Below are 20879 nucleotides of genomic sequence, written 5' to 3'. Positions count from 1 at the left end.
TCAGGCACCGCCACGGGCCGCAACCTGACGCATAGATTGTCCGGTAGCTATGATAACTGCGGTCTCGCTGTCACGCACCACCTCACGCCGCATCTCACGTGTCGTGTAGATTGTCTGGTAGCTATGATAACCGCAGTAATAATAACCGCTATACTGCAGTTACATGCTCCTGGACCTGAGAACGAAAGCCACATGTGCTGTAATAGAAAATTGGAGAGCAGATAATCACTCTTTCGTTTTACCCGGCCGCGGGTGTTTCTGGCACCGCAAAGGCTCTCCCTTGGTCAGCTCCTGTGCCCTGTTGCGCGATCGGCGAGATATATACAACACTCGAGTCTTCAGCGAGCGCACCGACGGCCACATTCGGCAAGTCCTCAGTCGGTTCTCATCAGAACCAAAGATAAGGAAAGAGAATTCGATAGGCAACCCTATCACGCGTGGATCCTGCTCGATGGCGCCGCCGCCGCTTCCTTCCGCCGCCATGACCGTCCCCGAGGAGGACAGCTCTCGCCCGCGGAAGGGACGCCGCGCTTCAACTCGTATCCGGTACGTACGTATCACGAGCAGCAGCATCAGCATCGCAGCCTTAATTTGGTCCTAATTTCCTCTGCTTAATTCCGGTGTTTTCGGCAGGACTTGTTCTGGCGGCACGGCGGCCGAGAGACTCACGGACGACATCCTGGTGGAGATCCTGTCGCGCGTCCCGGCCAAGTCGCTCTGCCGCTTCAAGTGCGTCTCCCCGCACTGGCTGGGCCTCACCAAGGACCCCCACCACCGCAAGAAGCTCCCCCAAACCGTGGCCGGCTTCTTCCACGACAGCACAAGCGAGGAGGCTGAGGGGCTCCTGGAATCGCGCGTCGACTTCACCAACATCGGCGGGACCCAGCGCCGCCCGCCGGTGGACACCTCCTTCGCCTTCCTGCCCGGCCACAGGCGCTTCGATCTGCTCGACTGCCGCAACGGCCTCCTCCTCTTCCGCTGGTTCGACGCCTCCGCCGAAAGCTGCCTTGAGTTCCGTTACCTCGTCTGCAATCCTGCCACGGAGAAGTGGGCCGCCTTGCCGGAGTGTCACCAGGCGGCTGTCCTGGGCGCGGCTCTTAACCCCGAGGAACGCACCGTGCGCTTGGCCTTCGACCCGGCCGTGTCGCCGCATTTCCATGTGTTCCTGTTGGAGGACCAGCATGATATCTGCCACTCTATATCTTACCTCGCCACATGGAGCCCGGTGTACTATTCCTCTCGAACCAGCGTGGCAGTTTATTCGTCCGAGACCGGAGGATGGGTTCATAAGCGCAAGACTTGGGACCAACAGATCAGCATCACCAGACGCCAGTCATCAACTGTCTTTCTCGATGGCAAGCTGCACTTGCACGCCTATGACCGTGAGCTATCCTCCTTTTGTCTGGCTGCCGTGGACACCGATGCGGAAACATGGACCAATTTCGCTGTCCCCGGTGGTACGATTGAGGGTTTTATTCAGCTGTCGCAGGGCCGCTTGCATTATGCCAATTTACAGAGAGCCGGCCAAGATGGTTTCTCCAATCGACTGGCAGTTTATGTTCTCCAAGACTATGAAAAGAAGGAATGGATATTGAAGCATAGCATCCATACTTTCGACCTGGCAAGAAGTATACATGTTGTGTTTGATGGAGGCTTTGATTGGATTGTGATTCACCCGCAATATAACTTGATCTACTTCACTCTGGGGTGGGATTCCAAATTCATCTGCTATGATATGGATCGGAGGCAAGCGCAAGTGATCTGCAATCTTGAAGAGTGCAAGAAGCCGTACCTGCCATATGTGCCGTTGTACGCAGAGCTACCATCATTGCCCATGTGACATCGATATGAGACTGCCTGTGCCTTTCATAAGCTGATCTGGTATGGCAGGAGTGCTACAGCCAAGGCACTATCAGCATTTGGCAAAAGGCATATTAATGGTTCGCTTTCCGTTGTCTGCATTTTTTTTTTCTTCAAGATTGTGTCTGCACTTGTTTCTGCATAATAATGGTGGTACCTCTGCATGTCCGGTTACCTTAGCAGATCAGTGCTAGTACTATGATCATTTGGTAAAAGGCCTGAATAATGATTATGTTGTAGTTTAAACTCAGATATTCTATCGCTTGCCTGTTAATGATATAATGTTTGACAGCAGTTTCATTTATTGCTAGATACTCCCTCTGTTCTGAAAATGAGGGCGTACTTTTTTGCTCGCTAATACCAAGGCAACTCTCTCTAGCTGTGCCTTGCATTTCGTAATTTACGGAACAAGATTATACGCCTTCCTCTTTTGGAACGGAGGGAGTATGTGTTTGTTGATGATGAAACACTTTGGATGAAAACAGCGCCACTTTGTTTGATGCACTATTACTTGTGGCATGTTTTTATTTATAGGAAGTGTTCTTATCAGCACATCACCTAGCTGTGCCTGGATCATAATGTTCATTCTCTTGTTAGATGATTTATTTTGACACGAAATTCCGCCAGAAGATTTGAAGGTAACCTTTTTGTTCGTGCCTTTTGTTCAGGTAGATAGGTTAGAAAGAGACTGAAATAAGCAAGCTATGCACTTTCCAGTTTTACATGGTACCCGTAATGCTGTACATCAGCTCCAGTCCAATGCAACTTTGCTACGTTATTTCTGAACTTCAAAATTTTGATGTCAACACTGTAACAAGCATCTGTCATGGCTCTGTAGTGCAGGGCCCCGGTTTCAGCTTCAAGCATGCATCCCAAAGGCAAAAACTCTCCTTGTGTTGTTGCACTTGCACCACTAGACACCATTGCCGTACGATGACACTTTGGAAACTTCGAAGTGTTCTCTCTATTTTGTCATACCTCATGCGTGCACACCGTCATGGTTTCACCCCATCTACACCTCACGCAATCGGTTTTAGGGCATCTACAGTGATTATAAAATAGTTGTTGCATGGTAAATTTGCCTTATAGGCACATTATTCATGTTATAGAATATGGATCATCAGCAAAACCAAAGTGACCCCTTATTTTGCATCTTGGAGATGGCCAACCGCAATATCTGCCATATGTGCCGCAGTACTCAGAGTTACAATCTTTACACACTTAACATCAAAACTAAAACTGGTGGTTCCCTCACAAAAACTAAACCGATGGTGCCTTTATAAGTACTCGTTCTTTGACTGGAGTTTATTGTGAGCAGCGGGGTTTGGTATGCATGCTTGAATTTGGTTCTTGTTCTTGAGAAAACACATACACATGAGCTGGTTCTTGTTCAACTCCTCCCAAAGTTGAAGTAAACACCAGCGCTACCACTAAAAAAATAACAACCCAAGCGGGGTTTTAATTCTTGTTCTTGAGAAAACACATACAAACGAGCTGGTTCACTGTATGGTTCTTGGATTTGAGAGTGTGTTTTTATGATACATGCATGATTGTTGCTTCCGAAAATATTATGATTCTTTTCCTCCAAAATTTCTTTGATCTTCTTTCAGTGCAGATTTACTTTGTATCTTCAAGATGCTTTGATGAACATTTAGGATAGGATTGAAATTTTCTTGGGATAAAAGAGCATATTTGTGTTGGTCATAGTTTGATCTGTTTGATGATAAAATCTGAAGAGACATGCATGAAAGAAATGTTTTTGAAATATGCGCAAAATATTTGTTTGACGATAAAAATGTAGATGAATGTTTCGGTGCAGAAATGTTGAGAAATGCTTCAGGTTTTGAAATATTTTCTTATAAAATGCTTCAAGTTCTTTTGAAATGTTGAGAGATCGATCCTTCGGTGAAGAAATGTTTCTGAAATGTGCATGGCAGATTCTCTTAACAAAAATTGCAAGATTAATTTGTAGTACTATGGGTATGGCTATGAAAATATTAAGGAAACAGGTATCAAATTCTCTAAAGACTTTTTGTCACTGACAGTTTCTAAGACATGGAGAAATATGCATAAGATTTGGACTGGATGGAGAGAATTTAGTTAAAGTTGATGGTGTATTTCATAAAATGTGAGGATCATAAAGAGAAATGGACAAGTTGTAAGGTGTGGCATGTAACATTTCTCAACAACAACAAAAATATATCCAGTGCCGGTAGGTTTCGCTCACATCCTCCTCGCTCGTCGCTCCATGCCGCCGCCGGCCGCCGCTATCCTCCGCCGCGGCGTCTACCCTCGCGGATAGCTTTCCTCCTCCTCCTCCATCGATCCGTTCGTTTCTCCCCACAGCGGGATGGCGGTCGAGCGACTCACCGACGACATCCTGATCGAGATCCTCTCGCGCGTCCCGGCCAAGTCGCTCTGCCGCTTCAAGTGCGTCTCCAGGCACTGGCTGAGCCTCACAACCGATCCCCACCACCGCAAGAAGCTCCCCCAAAACCTCGCCGGCTTCTTCAACAGCAGGGACATTGAGGAGGAGCCCATCCTGGTCCTGGATTTAGTTCTGCACTTCACACGTGCCCCGGGATGCCGCCGCTGCCCTCTGATGCACCCTGTCTTGGGCTTCCTGCCCTGCCGCATGTGGGTCGGGATCTTGGACTGCTGCAACGGCCTCCTCCTCTGCCGCCGGTATGACATCTTAACCTACGGCGGCGAGTACAGTTACCTTGTATGCAATCCGGCCACGGAGAAGTGGGTCCAGTTGCCGGACTCTGGCCAGTCCAACATGATGGGTATTGCACGTCTGGGCTTTGAACCGGGCGTGTCGTTACACTTCTATGTGTTTGAGTTGGAGCAGGACCGTCGCCGGGGCTCCAGCCTCACTAGAGTTGCTGTGTATTCGTCGGAAACCGGAAGATGGATTCATAAGTACAAGGGATGGAACCAAGGCACCAGTTTCCGTGATCATCGGTCGGCAACTGTCTTTCTTAACGGCTATCTGCATTTTGACACCTCTGACAGTGAGCAGTCCCGATGTCTGGCTGCGGTGGATACCAAGGGGGAAACGTGGAAACATTTCAGTGTCCCTGCAGGTGGTCTGAGGAAAGGTTATATTAATCAGTCACAGGGCTGCTTGCATTATGCTAATTTTCAGAGAGGTGAAGATGATGATGATGATGATGATGATGCTGTTCGATTGGTAGTTTATATTCTCGAGAACTATGGCAGCAAAGAGTGGACATTGAAGCATAGTGTGGAAAGTTCATACGTATTTGGGGGGATACCTGTTGACATTGATAGAGGTTTTGATTGGATTGCGATTCATCCAAACTGTAACTCGATCTTCTTCACTCTGGGACAACGGGATACCACATTCATGTGCTATAACATGGATCTTCGGCAAGCCAAAGTGATCCCATTCCCTGCTCATAGAGATGACCGGCCACCGTATCTGCCATATGTGCCCGTCTACTCAGAGTTACAACCTTTGCACACTTGACATCAGTACTAAACTGCTGGTGCCTTTATAAGGTGTTGATCTTCGACAGGACTCCATTGTTCATGCGTATGAGTAGCGGGGTTTAGTATGTGTGCTTCAATTTGGTTCTAATTTTGTCTACCTGGAATGCTGGTTCATTAAGGAAGCAACTTGGCTGATTTCTCTTAAAGTGCATACCGATAGTACCTCCACGTGCTCCCTTAGCTTCACGGACTGTTTGAGCGAAGGTACCATGACTATTTAGCAAGAGACATGATCAAGGATTACCATACAGATTATACTTATATCTTCTATTTTTAGTCGGGGAAAGGAGAAGCATCTCATTGTCGGAGACCAAGTAAACTTTCTTTATTATGTGCTTTTCCAATGCTGAAACACTTTGATGAATACAGTGTCACTTCCTAATTTGCTGTGAGTTACTTCTGGCGTGTTTTAAATAGGAAATGTTGTTAGCAGAACATCAGCAAGCCTTTTTTATTTTTGAAGGTAAAGCGGAAGTAATAAGACCCAACAGTTTCTTGGATCATAATGTTCACTCCTTGTTAGACCTCTGTTAGACAACCCTTTTTCTTGCTTTCTTTCTCGGACACAAAATTGCTTCAGCAGAGTGCCAGAGGGGGAGGGCATCATCTTTGTTCATGGGTCATTGTTCAGGTGGGAAGGTTTAAAGAGTTGAAATAAGCAATGATGTGCAGTTTCCATGCATGGCAGTCTTTGCTTTCAGCCCCTTGGCAGCTTGGCCACACGATCGATCAGTTCTAGTGGTGGCAGACCTTTTGCTCTCCACGCAGGCAGTGCCATTCCTGCGTGCATATACTTCTCTGGTGATTATTTGGAGCTTTTCTCAATTTAAAACTCAAATCAACAGGCAGAATCTTCCAAGTAGCTATCGAGCTAGTAGGTCATCAGTCCACAAACACGTACATACTACCATACTGGCTATACTCTATACATACAGGCCGTCCCTAGCGGCCGTTGGCTGGTTAAGCTTAGCCAGCCAACGGCCTTAATTATGTAAGTTTACGATTAGCATAATTGGATTGTCTTCCGCGAGGAAAATGAAAGTATACCAGCGCACCACACGTATTAATTAACTTCCTTATCCCGCTCGTCCAGTAGTTGTACACGCATTTAATTTTGTTAAAAAAGATTCAAAACGCCACAGCTTCCCGGAACGTCCAAACTATAATCTGTTTTCAGCGCTAACTTTATCGTGACGAGATCTTCAAAATTAGATCCAATTTGATATATTTTAGCGAATATTTTTAAGAAGCAACTTTTGTGTTAAACAGTGCAACTTTCTCATTCTATTTTACAACTTTGTCAACCGTGTTATATTGGAGTGAAATTTGCTAGGGAGAACATAAGTTTGTCGACAAAATTGAGTCAAAATAGCTTGTCGTATACTTAAGGTTGCAACTTTGACTTCTATACCGGTGACTGCCATGAAAGTTGCTATAAAGTACAGAGAAAAACTCTATTATACCCCTGAGCGTAGAATAAGTTATTCTTCACCTTGGTCGGTCGACCGAGCGGGACCAGCACCGTCGAACCGCGACGTAATTTCCTTTCATATTCTTACGACGACAGGTTACGTCCGCCCCACCTTTCCGTAAAGAAAAGAACCCTCCACCTTTCCGTAAAAAAGACCCCCACTTTCCCAGATCGTGCGAGCGGTTCGGGTGGCAAGCGGCGAACCCTATAGGCGGCCGGGGAAGGAGCAGCCGGCGGCGGCTGTGGAGCTGGCGCGCGAGAGCAGAGGCGTGGCGGCGGCTGGATCGAGCCTAAGCGCCGGCGGGGGATGCGGCGGCTTCGACGACGAGCACCGCGAGCAGCAGCTCGACATGCTCGAGCGGGACGCCTGCCGCGAGCTCGCCGAGCGCAACACCTCCCCTACTCCCGCGACCTCCACCTCTCCCGCAACCTCGCCGAGCGCAAGGCCACCTTGCTGGCGACCAGGATATCTTTGCCGCTCAGGAAGAGGCGGCGGCGCCGGCATCGACGACGACAGGCGACAGTGGTGCTTTGCTTAATTTTTCTTCTCCTCGGTCTCTTTCAATTCTCGTGCAGTGTGTTCTCTACTCAACTCAGCTCTGTTGTTGATGGTGGTGCCCATTGGACTTGTTGCTGGCTGGCGATTTGTTTACCTTGTGGAATTAATCACAGTAACCTGCAAGGAGGTGAGGACCAACTCCTTTCAGGATATTCTTCCTCCTGTTTTTCTTTTGTCTTGCTTGATCTGAGGCCGGTAATCGTCGGGTGTAAAGTCCTTGCTCTCAGACCTTACTCTCAACCGCATGCCATGTGTTTGTGTTAATGCCCTAAAGAACATGCTTTATATATAAGTTCTGCTGTGATTCATGTTGCTAGGATTAAAATTAAGGGTTGCTTACACATGGGAAAAGTTAGAGGCGTGGATAGAATTGCTTACTAATTAATCAATGGAGTTTGTATATTTATAAACAGCTAGTGTGAAATATGAAGTCATTAGCAATTACCTAAGGTAAATGGATTCTTTGTCAACCCATCACTAGGATTTTAATACCTTTTTCAGGTTTGTCTTTGATGTTATTGTACTTAGCTCAACCAGTAGAGCTGCACTTTAATTGTTTGATGAAATGGCAGACACAAGTTGTATTTGCATATTGGAAGTGACTGCAGTTTGATGTGAAGAGAGTGTGTTTAATTCGATGCCATTTGCTTCAGCTTACGAAAAGATTATACTGCAGAGTTGGCCTGATCATATCCTTTGAATTGTTGTTCTGCCAGGAGTTCATCTTTCAGGAACTTTTGGATGTTAGATGCATTAAACTTGTGCCCGACGGAAGTTTGTCTTAATGTTTATGAGGTGCTTTTCGCCGTCAAATTTTGCTCAGTTTTTTTTACTTCTTTGGTCTGTTATGAATTTGAATTCTAGGTTGAATCAGGGTTTTTTGCAACAAGAATAGTCAATTGTATCCTACTGTTTAGGGTCTCTGTTTCCCCTAATTAATTCATTTTCACTGCAATGATTTCAGGATTGATGCATATTGCTCTCCAGGCTGGCTTAGGCAGGTGCTGTGAGCATAATTGAGGTCCTTGAGGCTGCATGCTGCTAACAACTATAGATGTTCTCCGAAGCATGGCCTGGTCGGCACTCGCAAGACCATGCACACCGAGGTTAACCTGGGCCATGCCGGCGTGGCCTTTATCGAAGCTCCAAACTGATGAATGGGCACTCTTGTCAAGGAGCTGAGAATGGTGGATGAGGTCTTCCAGGCTGACCCCGACGAAAACGGGTGCCAGCACCCATTGCTGGACCTTCTTGCTGAGCTGGATGGGCGTGATAGTGTAGCACGGTCGACTAATTTTCCATCAATGTCTCACCCATTTGATTTAATTTTTCCTTTTTTACAACGGCGGTTTCTCTCCCTGGAGCTAAGCCCACCTTCCTCAAATTTTGCGTACCGTTTGGGGATTTTTTGTTCGCTGGAGTCGGGTTGTGGCCGCCGAGCGACTGCATTGGGATTGCGGCCGGCGGCGAATGGCGAGCAACGAGCCTAGGCGGCGGCTGGTTTCCCATATCAAAGAACTGTGAGCACTTTTTTTTTTCAATTCTTATATATGCATTCTATTTATTGCTGGAGATATCTTCTAACGGAAATGGTGGCTCAACATTGCAAATCTCTTCTATTTTTTGCTAGTTTGATGGTAGGAATGGTCGCAAGAGCAATTGTTTCTGAATTGCCTGAAGATATTCATTCCCTGCAACTGGAGTACTTTATTTCTCTGAAGTTTTGTCTCTTTCTTGTTTAATAGTCATAAGTGGTTTGTTCTTCATTTCACATGCCTTTAGGTCTCCCCCTTCTTCTGCTACTGAATTATGATTTGGTTTATGAAAACAACAATTAGATGCATCAATATGAACTCCAGGTCTGAAACTAGTATATTGTTGTTGGGCCAGTACTTGAAACTGTTCTTGGTCTGCCTGCTGTAGATAGTGCATTCTATTGTCATCCTTCCTATCCAATAATCTTTTTTTTCTTCAAGATAGTGCAAAAGCAGACAGTAATCTGATTAGACACTGCCATCAAACTGTCGGCACATTGAATTAAGCCAGATAAATTTGTGGTTTGCACTGCTTTACTGTTGTCATTTTCTTTGCCTGCAACAGTTTCTTTACCATCATCTCGATCAGATTGTATGTTTGTAATGTCTCATTGACAATGTTCTTTGGTGGTATCTCATATTCTTATTAATGGCTTCATTTGCTGATCTTTTTGTCTTGATTTGCCTGGACCAGCTTAATTTGATGGAAACAAAAACATCTATTTCGTTTCAGTCTTACCGACGGTCATATTGCTGATAAATGAAATCCTTATGCTACACTATTCCTCACGATTCCTTAACTCTCAGGCAGAATCATCTTCCCCTTCTCGGCTTAGTCAACTAATTGCAGGTAAACAACATTTTTGGTGCTTTCTGTTTATTCTAATCTCATTAATGACTTCATTTTGATTTGCCTGGACCAGCTTAATTTGACAGAAACAAAAATATATCTGTTTCGTTTTATCTTACCGACATTCATATTGCTGATAAATTAAATCCTTATGGTATACTATTCCTCACCATTCCTTTAACTCTTCTCAGGCAGAATCACCTTCACCTTCTCGGCTTAGTCAACCAATTGCAGGTAAACAACATTTTTTGGTGCTTTCTGTTTATTCTAGTATGAACTGCTGCCTATCTAATTTTTTCCTTCAATCGCCGATGAAGTGAATAATACTCAGGGAAGTTTGCCTAAGACATCAGTACAGCTTTTCCTCTATATTATTGGAGACTTTTATAACCTCGGGCAATTCCTACTTGGTTCAAAACTGAGTTTCAGAGCACTACTTGGTTCTTTTGTCTGACAAGTTCAACAGAAGCATTGAACCGGTATTTTTAGTCACTTTACTAAATTCCATACATGACATTAATCTTCCAATTTTGCAATTTGTCATCAAAAGTTTGTGTACTGCGGTCAAAGGAGAATCAGTATAGGGCTGAAGATCTCTTTTACCTCGTCTTCCATGATTTGAACGAAGTCAGGCTTTTACCTGATTCTCTGGAGAAGTTCTGGTCCATCCACATGTGAAAAACTTGTTTTGAAGCTCCGGTTGTGCATCCTCTCCCTAAGAACTAAGTTACACATCTGTATGTAGCAGAATGTTTCCTTTTGTAATGTCCACGTCCATGTAAATGTATTTTGCTCATTAATGTGTCCTTTGTATCGGCAAACGTGCAATAAAACATATCCTCGTCCTCAAAATGTTTGTAGTGCTTGAATGAAGCATTGGCTTAAACGTTACCTTTTGTAATTCACGCATGAAACAAATGACTGGCATAAGAAACATATAATTAGTGCATTACCTAAAAGCATATCTTCCGGGTGGTGGTTGGCACGATTATGCTAAAGAAAAGAGCCGTGTTCTCCCCTCGTAACTTGCCTACGTTGGATCGATCTGACACATAATCTTACGTTACATGCATGAGGCTACACGAACAGTTCTTACGTCGCATGCATTCCTGACCGTGTGTGCTACAGAAACAGAGCAGTCTGCCGACATAATTTTACGTACGGCAGATGCCGGTGGCCTGAACGTAACTTTCTTAGGTTGCATGAAAAAAAACTGAAGCGCTCGGTGCTTTTATACTGCCGGAGTCCCCCGTGGTAATTTGGTTACGTCACATGCAGAAAACTTGGTTCGGCCGTTTGGGGCGGCGGTCGCGCGGTGTGGCCCGGGTGCAGAATATTTGGGTCAAATACGAGCATCTGTATATATCCGTAACTTTTGCTCCATACTAGCACCTTTTATTTGAGGTGCAACAACTTTGAATCAACATTAAGCAATTATTTGGCCTATTTTTTCAACCAACAATAAATTTCAGCAACTTTTTAACACTATCATATCTTTGTGTGGGTTGCGGCAAATTTCGATCAACACTAAGCAACTATTTAATCTATTTTTGTAACTAACTACAAATTTAAACAACTTTTTTATGCAGACATCATCCTACCTTTGCGTGGGGTGCAGCAACTTTGGATCAATATTAAGCAACTATTTTGGCCTAATTTTGCAAATAACTACAAAATTTTAGGAACTTTATATGCACGCAGGATCCATCTTTTGTGTCGAGGGCAGCAACTTTAGATCAATGTTAAGCGAGTATTTATCTTATTTTTGTAACTAACTATAAATTTCAACAACTTTGCATTCGGACACGATCCTACCTTTGTGTGAGGTGCAGTAACTTTGGATCAACATCAAGCAACTATTTGATTTAGTTTTGCAACGAACTACAAATTTTAGCAACTTTGTATTCAGGCATGATACAACTTTTGGGTGGGCCATCAATTTTGGACCCACATCAAGGTACAAACTAAAGTATACATAATTCAAAAGAGTGGCAAAAAAGTGGGAAGACCCAGTAGAATGTGGCATTGTTTTACCTACCACACCTGCTGATACTTCAGTGGAGATTAGTATGCAAATTATATGCAGAACTGAGCCAAGGCATCTACTTCCCTGATCCACAAGAGCAGCAGATGCACGACCTCGCCAGTGAAAAATCGCACGGTCACAGAACTTTAGCAGCGGCACCGCATGGATAACTAATCTCCAACGGAAGCAAATAAGAGCAAGTGATTACGACATTACGCAGCCAAGCAGCTTAGCCAACTCTGGGATGCCACCCCCGTCGGCCCTCGTCTTCGACGCCCCTGAGGATGAAATTGCCGTGGAGCGCCTCACGCGCTTGCAGCTGCCGCTGCCGAGAAGGAGGAGGCTATAGTCTGGGGACGAGGGCCTGCCACGGCTAGCGGCCGACGGCGTGAAATTGTGGCTAACTCGATGCGGATTGGGGCGGGGAAGACGGCGGAGGACATGGGTTCCGCTGCGGCTGGCTAGCACTACCGGCGCCCAACTGGCCATGACCGTGGAGCACCTCGCGCGCAGCGCAGCGACCGACATCCCCTTCTGCTGAGGAGGAAGACGATGTGCAACCGGGTCTGCAGGGAGGCGGCCTGTGCGGGCACAGCGAATCTGCCATGGCTAACACCCGCCGGAGGAGAAAACAATCGGGGCAAGGGAGAGAGAAGAAACGAGGAACGGAGGAGACAAAAGAACCAGATGTTGAACCATTGGATCGGATCGGACCGTCGTCGAGTGCGTGCGCCCGAACAACGCAAACAGTGCAGCTGCACGTCTTACCGTCTAGGATACATATCTGCAGATGCATATACATGTCATGCAAGCAAACATATCCGATATCCGGTCAGATACTCAGATGAGATCAGATCAGCAGAGATTCACGGAGCGAGGGTTCCGTCTGGAATCAGCAGTCTTTCTTGGTCGTTCAAGGACCAAACTAAGAGAATCCTCCCTTGGTGCATCGTGAAGTCATCATCTTTTTGTTGTCGATCGGGGCCGGGGCGAGGCGCCTTTGCTGTCGACTCTCGTGCCGTGGATGCTGATGTTTTCTGTTGGACACGTCCCGATCGGCACAAGCCAAAGCTAATTTTCTCTGCTCACCTCAACCTGTGCTCTTTTGCCGTTGCACGGAACTCAAGTCTGACAGAACCGCAAAGCGCTTCCACCTGTGTGATGGTTCAGCAGATCGGATCCATGGGCCACGGATGGGCCTGCCGGGGCCCACCGTCTGACGCAGGAAACCCCCGGCCCGACCCGGCCTGGCGGCTCGCCGGCTCCTAGTCGGAGGCGTGCTGGATTCCTGAATCTTTCAGTGTTCGCCAACGTACGGCGTGCGTGCCGTGAGCGATTTATTAACCACGGGATTCTCTAGACCACAGCTTTATCTTCAGATGGGCTCTACTACGCTCTAGTGGCCGACTGGCCTTTCTTTGTCTCGTCTATGCGTATGCATGCATGCATCCACTTGCCTTTTAGCCTCTCTCTCCATGCACTTGCCTTTAGCGTCGCGTTCCTCGTCTCCTCTACGACGTGTGCATTGTAACACCGTACACGTGTCCGGTCTGGCTCGTCCAACGGTGCGGATGGGTGGGCTGAGATACGGTGGGCCGACGCTTTGGACGGACGGACGGACGGACGTGATCCGTTGGAGTTCTCATCTTGGACGGAATTCCTCCCCCGGATTCATTCACCGTCCTCACTCTTTTTTTTTCTCAGGATTCTACTCGTACTTCCTTTTGATTTGTGGAAACAGAATATGCATGCTGAGGCGAGCCCCAACACAACACGGCACGGGCTGCCTCGCCGGAGCCCAGCCACGATCTTTCTTTCCCGGTAGCTAGAGCCGTGTCGCAGCAGCACGCACGAGCTAGCCAACGAGCGTTTTCTAGCGGTTCGCTCTACAAAAAGCGGCCGCCTGACGCGCACAGCCACACACACAACTTCCTGCTCTGTTGTGTGCGAACAAGGAAGGGAGGGACGGACGAGCCGCCGCCCGCCACCCACACGCGCGCACACGGACCACACCCACACAGGCGGCGGCTCATGGCTCCCTCCTCCCTCCACCTCCTGACCCTCTCCTTCCTCCTCCTCCTCGCCTCGACGCCAATCTCCGGTGCGTGTTCCATTCCGTTTCGCTGCAGCCCATCCGAATGTGCTGCTTAATTTGTTCTCACCAGATGGTTTCTGACGATTTTGATCAGATGGGCTGGAGCTGGGGGCAGACGGCGGCGGCGGCGGCCTGTACAGGGAGATTCTGCGGGACGAGACGGTGCGGCGGCTCAAGGAGCTGGGCCAGGTCAGATTGTTGTTGTTGATCGATTGATTACTCTGTTGCTGAATCCGTGACCTCGTGGGATATTCCGGTTGCTGGCCCGCTTTTCCGGCTCGAGATACGGGAATCCCTGTTTGATTGCTTTGCTGGGACTGTTACTGTTAGTTCGCTGTTGAGTATTCGATGACGAGGATGCCCTGCTTGCTTACTATAGTGTCTCCTCCTAGTAGACGCCTAGATGCAAATAAGAATGTTTTGTAGGGGCTGTGTGCAAGAGCAATTATTACACGAAATCGAGTGGCCAGATATGATTTGGGTTCGTAGGTGCAGATTTTTTTTTTCCGTTTCTGAATTCAGAGATTGCTGTACACAACAGTGATGAGCTGATAATATCTGCGACCTCAAAGAGAGCATGAATAGTGGATGTTTCATTTTGTAAGCAAGATTACACTGCTCTTAGAGACCATCTCATACAAGACAAGCTACCAAAGCAAATTCATGTAAAGTAATGAGATTGCTTTTCCACGCCTATAGCTAGTGTTATTAAAATACCCAAACTGAGCACTTTCTTGTTTCCAAGATGTGTGCTGCATCTTCTCTTTTACTTGTCATGACAATTTAGTTCCGCATCCATGCGTTTCTAATACGGCGTTGATTTGTGTGAATCAGATATCTGATGGGGAAGGTTACCTTGAAAGGACATTCTTGAGTCCTGCTTCTCTCAGAGCTACTGGAGTCATTATCAGCTGGATGGAAGATGCCGGACTTCCGACGTGTGTTTCTTTGTCTTGCGGTCATTTTCTCCCACTTTTGCCTTTAACTGACTATAAGACTCTGTTCGTTGTGAAGGTGGGTTGATCAAATGGGTAACATTCATGGTCGATTTGAACCGGCCAATTCAAGCAAAGAGGCTTTATTGATTGGATCTCACATGGTGAGAACTATCTACTAAGAATTTCCTGCTGTGTTTCTTATAGCAACTGAAGACATTTCACTGATAAAAAATCTTGTATTTGAAAAAAAAAAAACAGGACACTGTCATTGATGCTGGCATGTATGACGGAGCCTTGGGCATTATTTGTGCAATTTCTGCTCTGAAGGTTTTGAAAGTTACTGGCAAACTTCAGAGGCTAACTAGACCAGTAGAGGTTAGAAAATTGTATAGTGTTTCCATTATAGCAGTGCTCTTACTACTTTATCACCTTAGTGTGTTTGTCACTCACTGCAATTTGTTAGCTGGTTACACTAGTCACTATCTTATTCCTCTCAAGTGCATGATGAGTCACATGCGTCCTACAAATACGACAGCTATCTGCACAAAACTTGTCTTGTCTTGTGTATTTTACTATTTTACAATGCTTAATATTGTTCTCTATTCGCTTCGAGTCAGCATAATCTTTCAGGATATCTTTTCTTTATTTCCCTAGCTGCCCTTGCAAAGTTTAAATATCGTCCATTACTTGATTGTTCCAGATCTAACTTAATAAGTAGGTATGAGGTCTGCTGCTATTGTAATAAGATAACCAGACATGCCATATGTAGGCCAGGAGGAATCTAGTTTTTTAATGTTTCTCTAATCAGCTGTCTGTTTCCCACTAATCTAGAGGATAACGTGTACATGGCTTACCTTTTGTTTTGCTAGCTGTCCTAGTATCAGAGCTCACAAGCTACTGGATGTCATGTGTTTGACTTGTGATAACAAATGCGATAGCATTGTATTCAGATCAGGATATGCATGTAAGTTTTGATATGTTTGAGGGCCAATTCATCTGTTATTGCTGACTTAGATTCCTTTGAGCTAATGTAGCGAAGTAGTATAGCGAAACATGGCACTGCAGAGCATGATCTTGTTAGCATTATCAACATCTGAAAATATCACCATAACAGAGCATGGTACTTGTTTTCTGCCCTGTTTTACGTCAGGTGATTGCATTCAGCGATGAGGAGGGTGTTAGATTTCAAACAACATTTCTGGGAAGCGCAGCTGTAGCTGGTACACTACCTGAATCAATTTTACAAGTATCTGACAAGAGGTTGTCTTTTTTTTTGCAAAAACCAACCGGACTACTTTTGAAAATGATTTGCTGATGCAGTCTGTATGTTGCATTCAATTTCTTCAGTGGCACTACAGTTCAAGATGTTCTTAAGTTGAACTCCTTTGAGGCTACTGCCGCTGCTCTTGGTCAAGTCAAGTACAGCCCGGAGTCGGTGGGCAGTTATGTTGAGGTATAAATGATTTGCATATTGTTTCTGTGTAGTTGCTCATGAAAAGAAGTACAGTACTTAACAGTTTCTGTTTATGTATGGTAGGTTCACATGGAACAAGGGCCTGTCCTGGAAGCCCTCCGTTATCCCCTTGGCGTCGTAAAAGGAATTGCAGGACAGACTCGATTGAAGGTGCATTCGAGTTCTCTGCTATTTTTTATGTTCACATCGACACTAAGGGTGAACTGTATGAACACAAACTAAATTATGACTCAAGCAGTCAAGCTGCATGGCACAGTATCTTATGACCAGCTTTTGCAAAAGAATCAGCATGATATTTTGATACCAACTACAAAAACATCAGCCATGACTGGCTGGTAGCATGTAAACAATCAAATAACAACCAGGTCAGTGGTCCTCTTTTGGGCAAAGAATGTGAGCAGTCAACATGAAGCCCTTAACTAATAGAGCCCTTGGTAGTTAAGTACAATGGTATGTCATGGTTAATCGTAGAATTAATAATTCCTAGTGAACCATTCAGGAGACACGAGTATCGCCATCAGCGAAGTTATTCTGTTTTAATATCGATATGAATTATTCAGGTGTGCTGCTTTCAGTGTGAGTTTAGTATGACCAGGTGCTCTCTAGTCTCTACTAAAAGCTAAAGTCTGCCCAGTCTAAATTCCTACAGCAACCAGAGTAGGCCAAATTGTTCCTGATGGCTTGCTTCCAAGATCCAATGCTTAGTATACTTTTGGTCATCTTAGGTCATAATTAACGGTTCCCAAGGACATGCTGGGACGGTTCCAATGAAATTGCGCCGTGATCCGATGGTTGCAGCTGCAGAGCTGGTGGTAACACTGGAGAGCCTGTGCAAAGAGCCCCACAGGTTCCTGACGTACGACGAGGAATGCGGGTGCTTCACGGAGGAGTCCCTCGCGGGGCTTGTCTGCACCGTCGGCGAGCTCACGACGTGGCCCAGCGCCAGCAACGTCATACCCGGCCAGGTCAGCTCATCCATCATCTTGTCATTGTCCAGCAAGGTCAGGTCAGGTCAGCAATGCCATGCATATACAACCAAACTCAATTAAAATTAAGCTTGGTGTGATTGTGAGGCAGGTGAATTTCACGGTGGACATACGAGCCATGGACGACAAGGTGCGGGAGACGATCGTCACGAGCTTCTCGAGGATCGTCCTCCAGAGGTGCGACGACAGGTTGGTCGACTGCGCCGTCCAGCACAAGGTGCGTGGGATCGAAAGGATTTCGCCATGTTTGTTTGTTTGCAGCTGAAAGAACTGCACAGCTTCAATTCACCGTGTTCATCTGGAGAATATGTGTTTATCTGATTTCAGCATTCGGCACCGGCCACGCCGTGCGACCCGGAGCTGACGACGCAGCTGGAGCTCGCGGCGCGGTCGGCTCTTTCGAATACGATGACGTCGCCCGGCGGCGGCGGCGGGTGCAGCGCTGAGGCCGAGAGGACGCCGCCGGTGCTGATGAGCGGCGCGGGGCACGACGCGATGGCGATGGCGAGGCTGACCAAGGTGGGGATGCTGTTCGTGCGGTGCCGCGGCGGCGTGAGCCACTCGCCGGAGGAGTCCGTGCTGGACGACGACGTCTGGGCTGCGGGCCTCGCGCTGCTCCGCTTCGTCGAACACCAGAACGTGGCCGCCGCCGCGGAAGAAGAAGAAGAGCTGTGAAATTGGATCGGGCTGATTCTTCGGTGGGTGGGTGGGTGGGCCTGTCGTGGCCTGCTAAGCTTGTGTACATAAAAGATGGATTGCCGTTGCGTTATTGGGCCAGCAAATTAATAAAGGGCCCGGGTCTCTTCGGTGAGACTTTTAATTGAAGGAATGGCGACCTAGGCCCGGCCCTGTCCGCGGGCACATTCGATGTGATCCAGAGCGAGGCTGTTGCCTGTTGGACAGCGAGCATCCTCTCAAAAAAAAAAAAAAGACAGCGGGCAATGCTGCAGCAGGGCAAGCTAGATTTGACAAGCTAGCTAGGCCCAGGCCCGGCCGCCGCCGGACGTCTCCGGGATGCCGCGCGGAGATACGGAAGGTAGCGTGTGGTCTGGGCTCTCCCTCTCCTGCCTGTCTGCTGTGCTGTGCTGTGCTGGTTGGAAACCCAACTTCAATTTCTGCTCTGTTGATTGAGCGCATTGTAGGAGCAGTTATCTGAGCCGAACGCTCTCCCTGGATCTTTCTTACAGATTATACTGTGCTGCAGCGTGCGTTGGGCGCAGATCTAGAAGCGAAGCCCGGGACAGTGAGTGTGCAACACGCCCGGGTTTCTGAAAATCCTCTCTCTTTTCTTCCATTTTTTAAAAAAAAATCCTTACTTAATTATGCCCTAAAAAGAATCACAAGCCTCGATTGAAATCTCGTTTCTGTTAAGACGAACTATATCTTTGATCTATCATCGATGGCACGCGGAAGGTTCTGCATGGGACACTGGGAGCCTGCAGGGAAGGTATAGTCAAGGCACGCAGGATGGCACGCGGTGCAGCAAAGGCTAGGCTCTTTCACGTACAGGGTCCAAATCATAGAGCTGCGTGACCAAAAAAAACCTGCTGCCAGGATTCTCCCTCTTTTGCAAGTAAACCAAATACCAAAAGGTTGGCTCCTCCTTTGTCTCCTGCGCGCGTATATACATGCATGTGATGTGCCTGATCGATCGATCGATGCGCCTTGCAGGCGCAGCAGCAGCAACGGGAAATTAAATACTTTGCCAGCGCGGAAGGGAACAAAGCAAAAGATATCATAGCTAGCATGCATATATATAGACACACACACATATGGTACGTATACGTACGCGTGCAAGTATCCATCTCATCTTCGGGGATACGGACGTAGAGAGCTAGTATAGGCAACACAATACTATGCGTATATAGCGCGGGCACACACGCACTTCTGGTGTACAAAACGATGCTGCGTACGTACTCTGTCGCTAGCTAGCCCGTGGTGCGTGTTGAATTGTATAATTGGATTCCTATTTTTTTTTGTCAAATCGTGTCGGCTAGCTAGTGCATGAAGTTTACACGCGTAACCTTGCTCTATCAGTTTGAGTTTTTGGTTGAATTCATTCAGTGCAAGATCTTGACATGGTATCAGAATTAAGAGGTCTCGAGACCCGGCTGGTACAATTAATTAAATTACAGTACACTTTCGGTCCATATTTAGACCCGTGAAATCCACAATTAAAGGAGAGTGTTAAAGCACGAATGAATTGACTTCTTTTCTCACCAGTTTGAGCTTTTGGTTGAACTGCTCTTTCGACCTGATCGGTTCTTTAGTTGCATTATTGGCTAATGGATGGACATTGAGAGGACGTGCAACGGTAGAACTGCACCTAATTAACATGCATGCATCCATGTATTGATTTTACTACTAGTATAAATAATTACTGGCCACGCAAGGATGACATAGGGTGTTGATTACTTAGTGAAATGACATTGCAGCATTAAATTCCCTTTTCTGCTCTTAGTCTTTTGCAATGTTTCACATATGTCATCGAAACTGTTCCGATCCTCGCATGACAGCCATGAATATCCCTTCCATCGATCCATTGATTTTGCTTGCTATCATGTCAGCCTAAGCAGATTGAACCTTACGTCCTTTTGCATCCATCATCGCTGATGTCCGCGGGCGAGCAGAAGCTAGCTGCCCAGCTAGTAAGCTTAGCCAGGTCCCTTGAGGTGATCGAGAGCTAAGCTAGCTGCTAGCACTGACAGCTAGAGGCCGGCGTGTGCTGTTAATTAGGAATTTCAGAAAGGGAGAAGCTAGCTATCACTGTGCAAAAATGGAAATGGAGTGGCACGAAAATGCCGGGAGTTGATGTGGGGGACAGCGACACGAGAGAGGAAGTGGTAACAGGCAAACCGGATGATGCTTGCAGATGGGGGTGACGACGGATGCCGGCCCATGCAGGATGCAGCGTTCTCATGTCTCGAGACTCTCAACATGACAGCTTTTTGGAAGAGAAAGAAAGCTTTGATAGGCTTCGAGTTGGCTACTTCATGGGTGTCAATTCGTTTGGGCTACAGCTCTGATCTCACCACAGCTACGTACCAAGTGCATATGCCCTGGCTAGCTAGGTAGCTTAGCATAGCTGCAGCCATAGCCACTGCTCCAAGTACTAGTGTGGTTGTCCTCAACGGAAGCAACAAAATTCTCTCCAGATGGCTTTGGGTTACCAAAGCGGCGATGGGAGCCCTCCACGTACCAAGTGCATGTGCCCTCGAATTTTCATAAAATTCTGAGTTTGTTTGGACATCTAAATGATTTGTACAAGTAACATTTAGTAAAAAATAGCAAATCCAATACCAGTCACATTCCTTCTCTTGCCTGGCACGTGGTGGTGTGGGTGTGGGAGCTTATTGATCAGCACCTGGGGGGGCCTTTTACTTTGCTCCGATTGGCTTTGGCGGTGCCGGTACATACCCGGCACCGCTATAAAACACTTTTGCTCGGGGTTACTTCCTTTAGAGCTAAGGGGGTAATGGGGTATAATTATCGACAAGTTTCCAAATTCTTATGAAATGGTTCTGTGTCGAGGAAAAATTTCCAGGGCTTCTTTGGTGCAAAGAAAT

At 46.7% G+C, this 20879-nt stretch overlaps 3 protein-coding genes across 3 annotated transcripts; all 3 read left to right on the top strand.

Annotated features, from left to right (window-relative positions):
- Window positions 1–308: 308 nt before the first annotated feature.
- LOC104585431 (F-box protein At5g07610) lies at window positions 309–2164 on the top strand. The gene is made up of 2 exons (XM_010242118.3): window positions 309–546; window positions 634–2164. The coding sequence occupies exons 1-2, from the start codon at window positions 452–454 to the stop codon at window positions 1838–1840; spliced, it is 1302 nt and encodes a 433-aa protein (XP_010240420.1). The 5' UTR covers window positions 309–451; the 3' UTR covers window positions 1841–2164.
- A 1878-nt stretch (window positions 2165–4042) lies between these two features.
- LOC100835591 (F-box protein At5g07610) lies at window positions 4043–5879 on the top strand. Its single transcript, XM_003560368.3, has one exon. It carries the CDS (start codon window positions 4211–4213, stop codon window positions 5354–5356), a length of 1146 nt encoding a protein of 381 aa, XP_003560416.1. The 5' UTR covers window positions 4043–4210; the 3' UTR covers window positions 5357–5879.
- A 7730-nt stretch (window positions 5880–13609) lies between these two features.
- Window positions 13610–18484, top strand: LOC100835283 (probable allantoate deiminase). The gene is made up of 11 exons (XM_010242092.3): window positions 13610–13921; window positions 14010–14104; window positions 14750–14853; window positions 14930–15014; window positions 15112–15228; window positions 16004–16113; window positions 16201–16306; window positions 16391–16477; window positions 17053–17292; window positions 17405–17530; window positions 17641–18484. Exons 1-11 carry the CDS (start codon window positions 13852–13854, stop codon window positions 17986–17988), a joined length of 1488 nt encoding a protein of 495 aa, XP_010240394.1. The 5' UTR covers window positions 13610–13851; the 3' UTR covers window positions 17989–18484.
- Window positions 18485–20879: the final 2395 nt, after the last annotated feature.

This window comes from Brachypodium distachyon, chromosome 1 (assembly GCF_000005505.3).
Source record: "Brachypodium distachyon strain Bd21 chromosome 1, Brachypodium_distachyon_v3.0, whole genome shotgun sequence".
Lineage (NCBI taxonomy): Eukaryota > Viridiplantae > Streptophyta > Magnoliopsida > Poales > Poaceae > Brachypodium > Brachypodium distachyon.
Note: the sequence above shows the minus strand (reverse complement) of the source record. Positions and strands in the feature narration are given on the sequence as shown.

Bases quoted from the DNA above. Each gene is read 5' to 3' on its own strand.
- LOC104585431 (XM_010242118.3), top strand. From the start codon at position 452: ATGGCGCCGCCGCCGCTTCCTTCCGCCGCCATGACCGTCCCCGAGGAG. The intron at 547-633 runs GTACGTACGTAT...TGTTTTCGGCAG, and splicing joins CGCGCTTCAACTCGTATCCG to GACTTGTTCTGGCGGCACGG.
- LOC100835283 (XM_010242092.3), top strand. From the start codon at position 13,852: ATGGCTCCCTCCTCCCTCCACCTCCTGACCCTCTCCTTCCTCCTCCTC. The intron at 17,293-17,404 runs GTCAGCTCATCC...ATTGTGAGGCAG, and splicing joins GCAACGTCATACCCGGCCAG to GTGAATTTCACGGTGGACAT. The intron at 17,531-17,640 runs GTGCGTGGGATC...ATCTGATTTCAG, and splicing joins ACTGCGCCGTCCAGCACAAG to CATTCGGCACCGGCCACGCC.
- LOC100835591 (XM_003560368.3), top strand. From the start codon at position 4,211: ATGGCGGTCGAGCGACTCACCGACGACATCCTGATCGAGATCCTCTCG.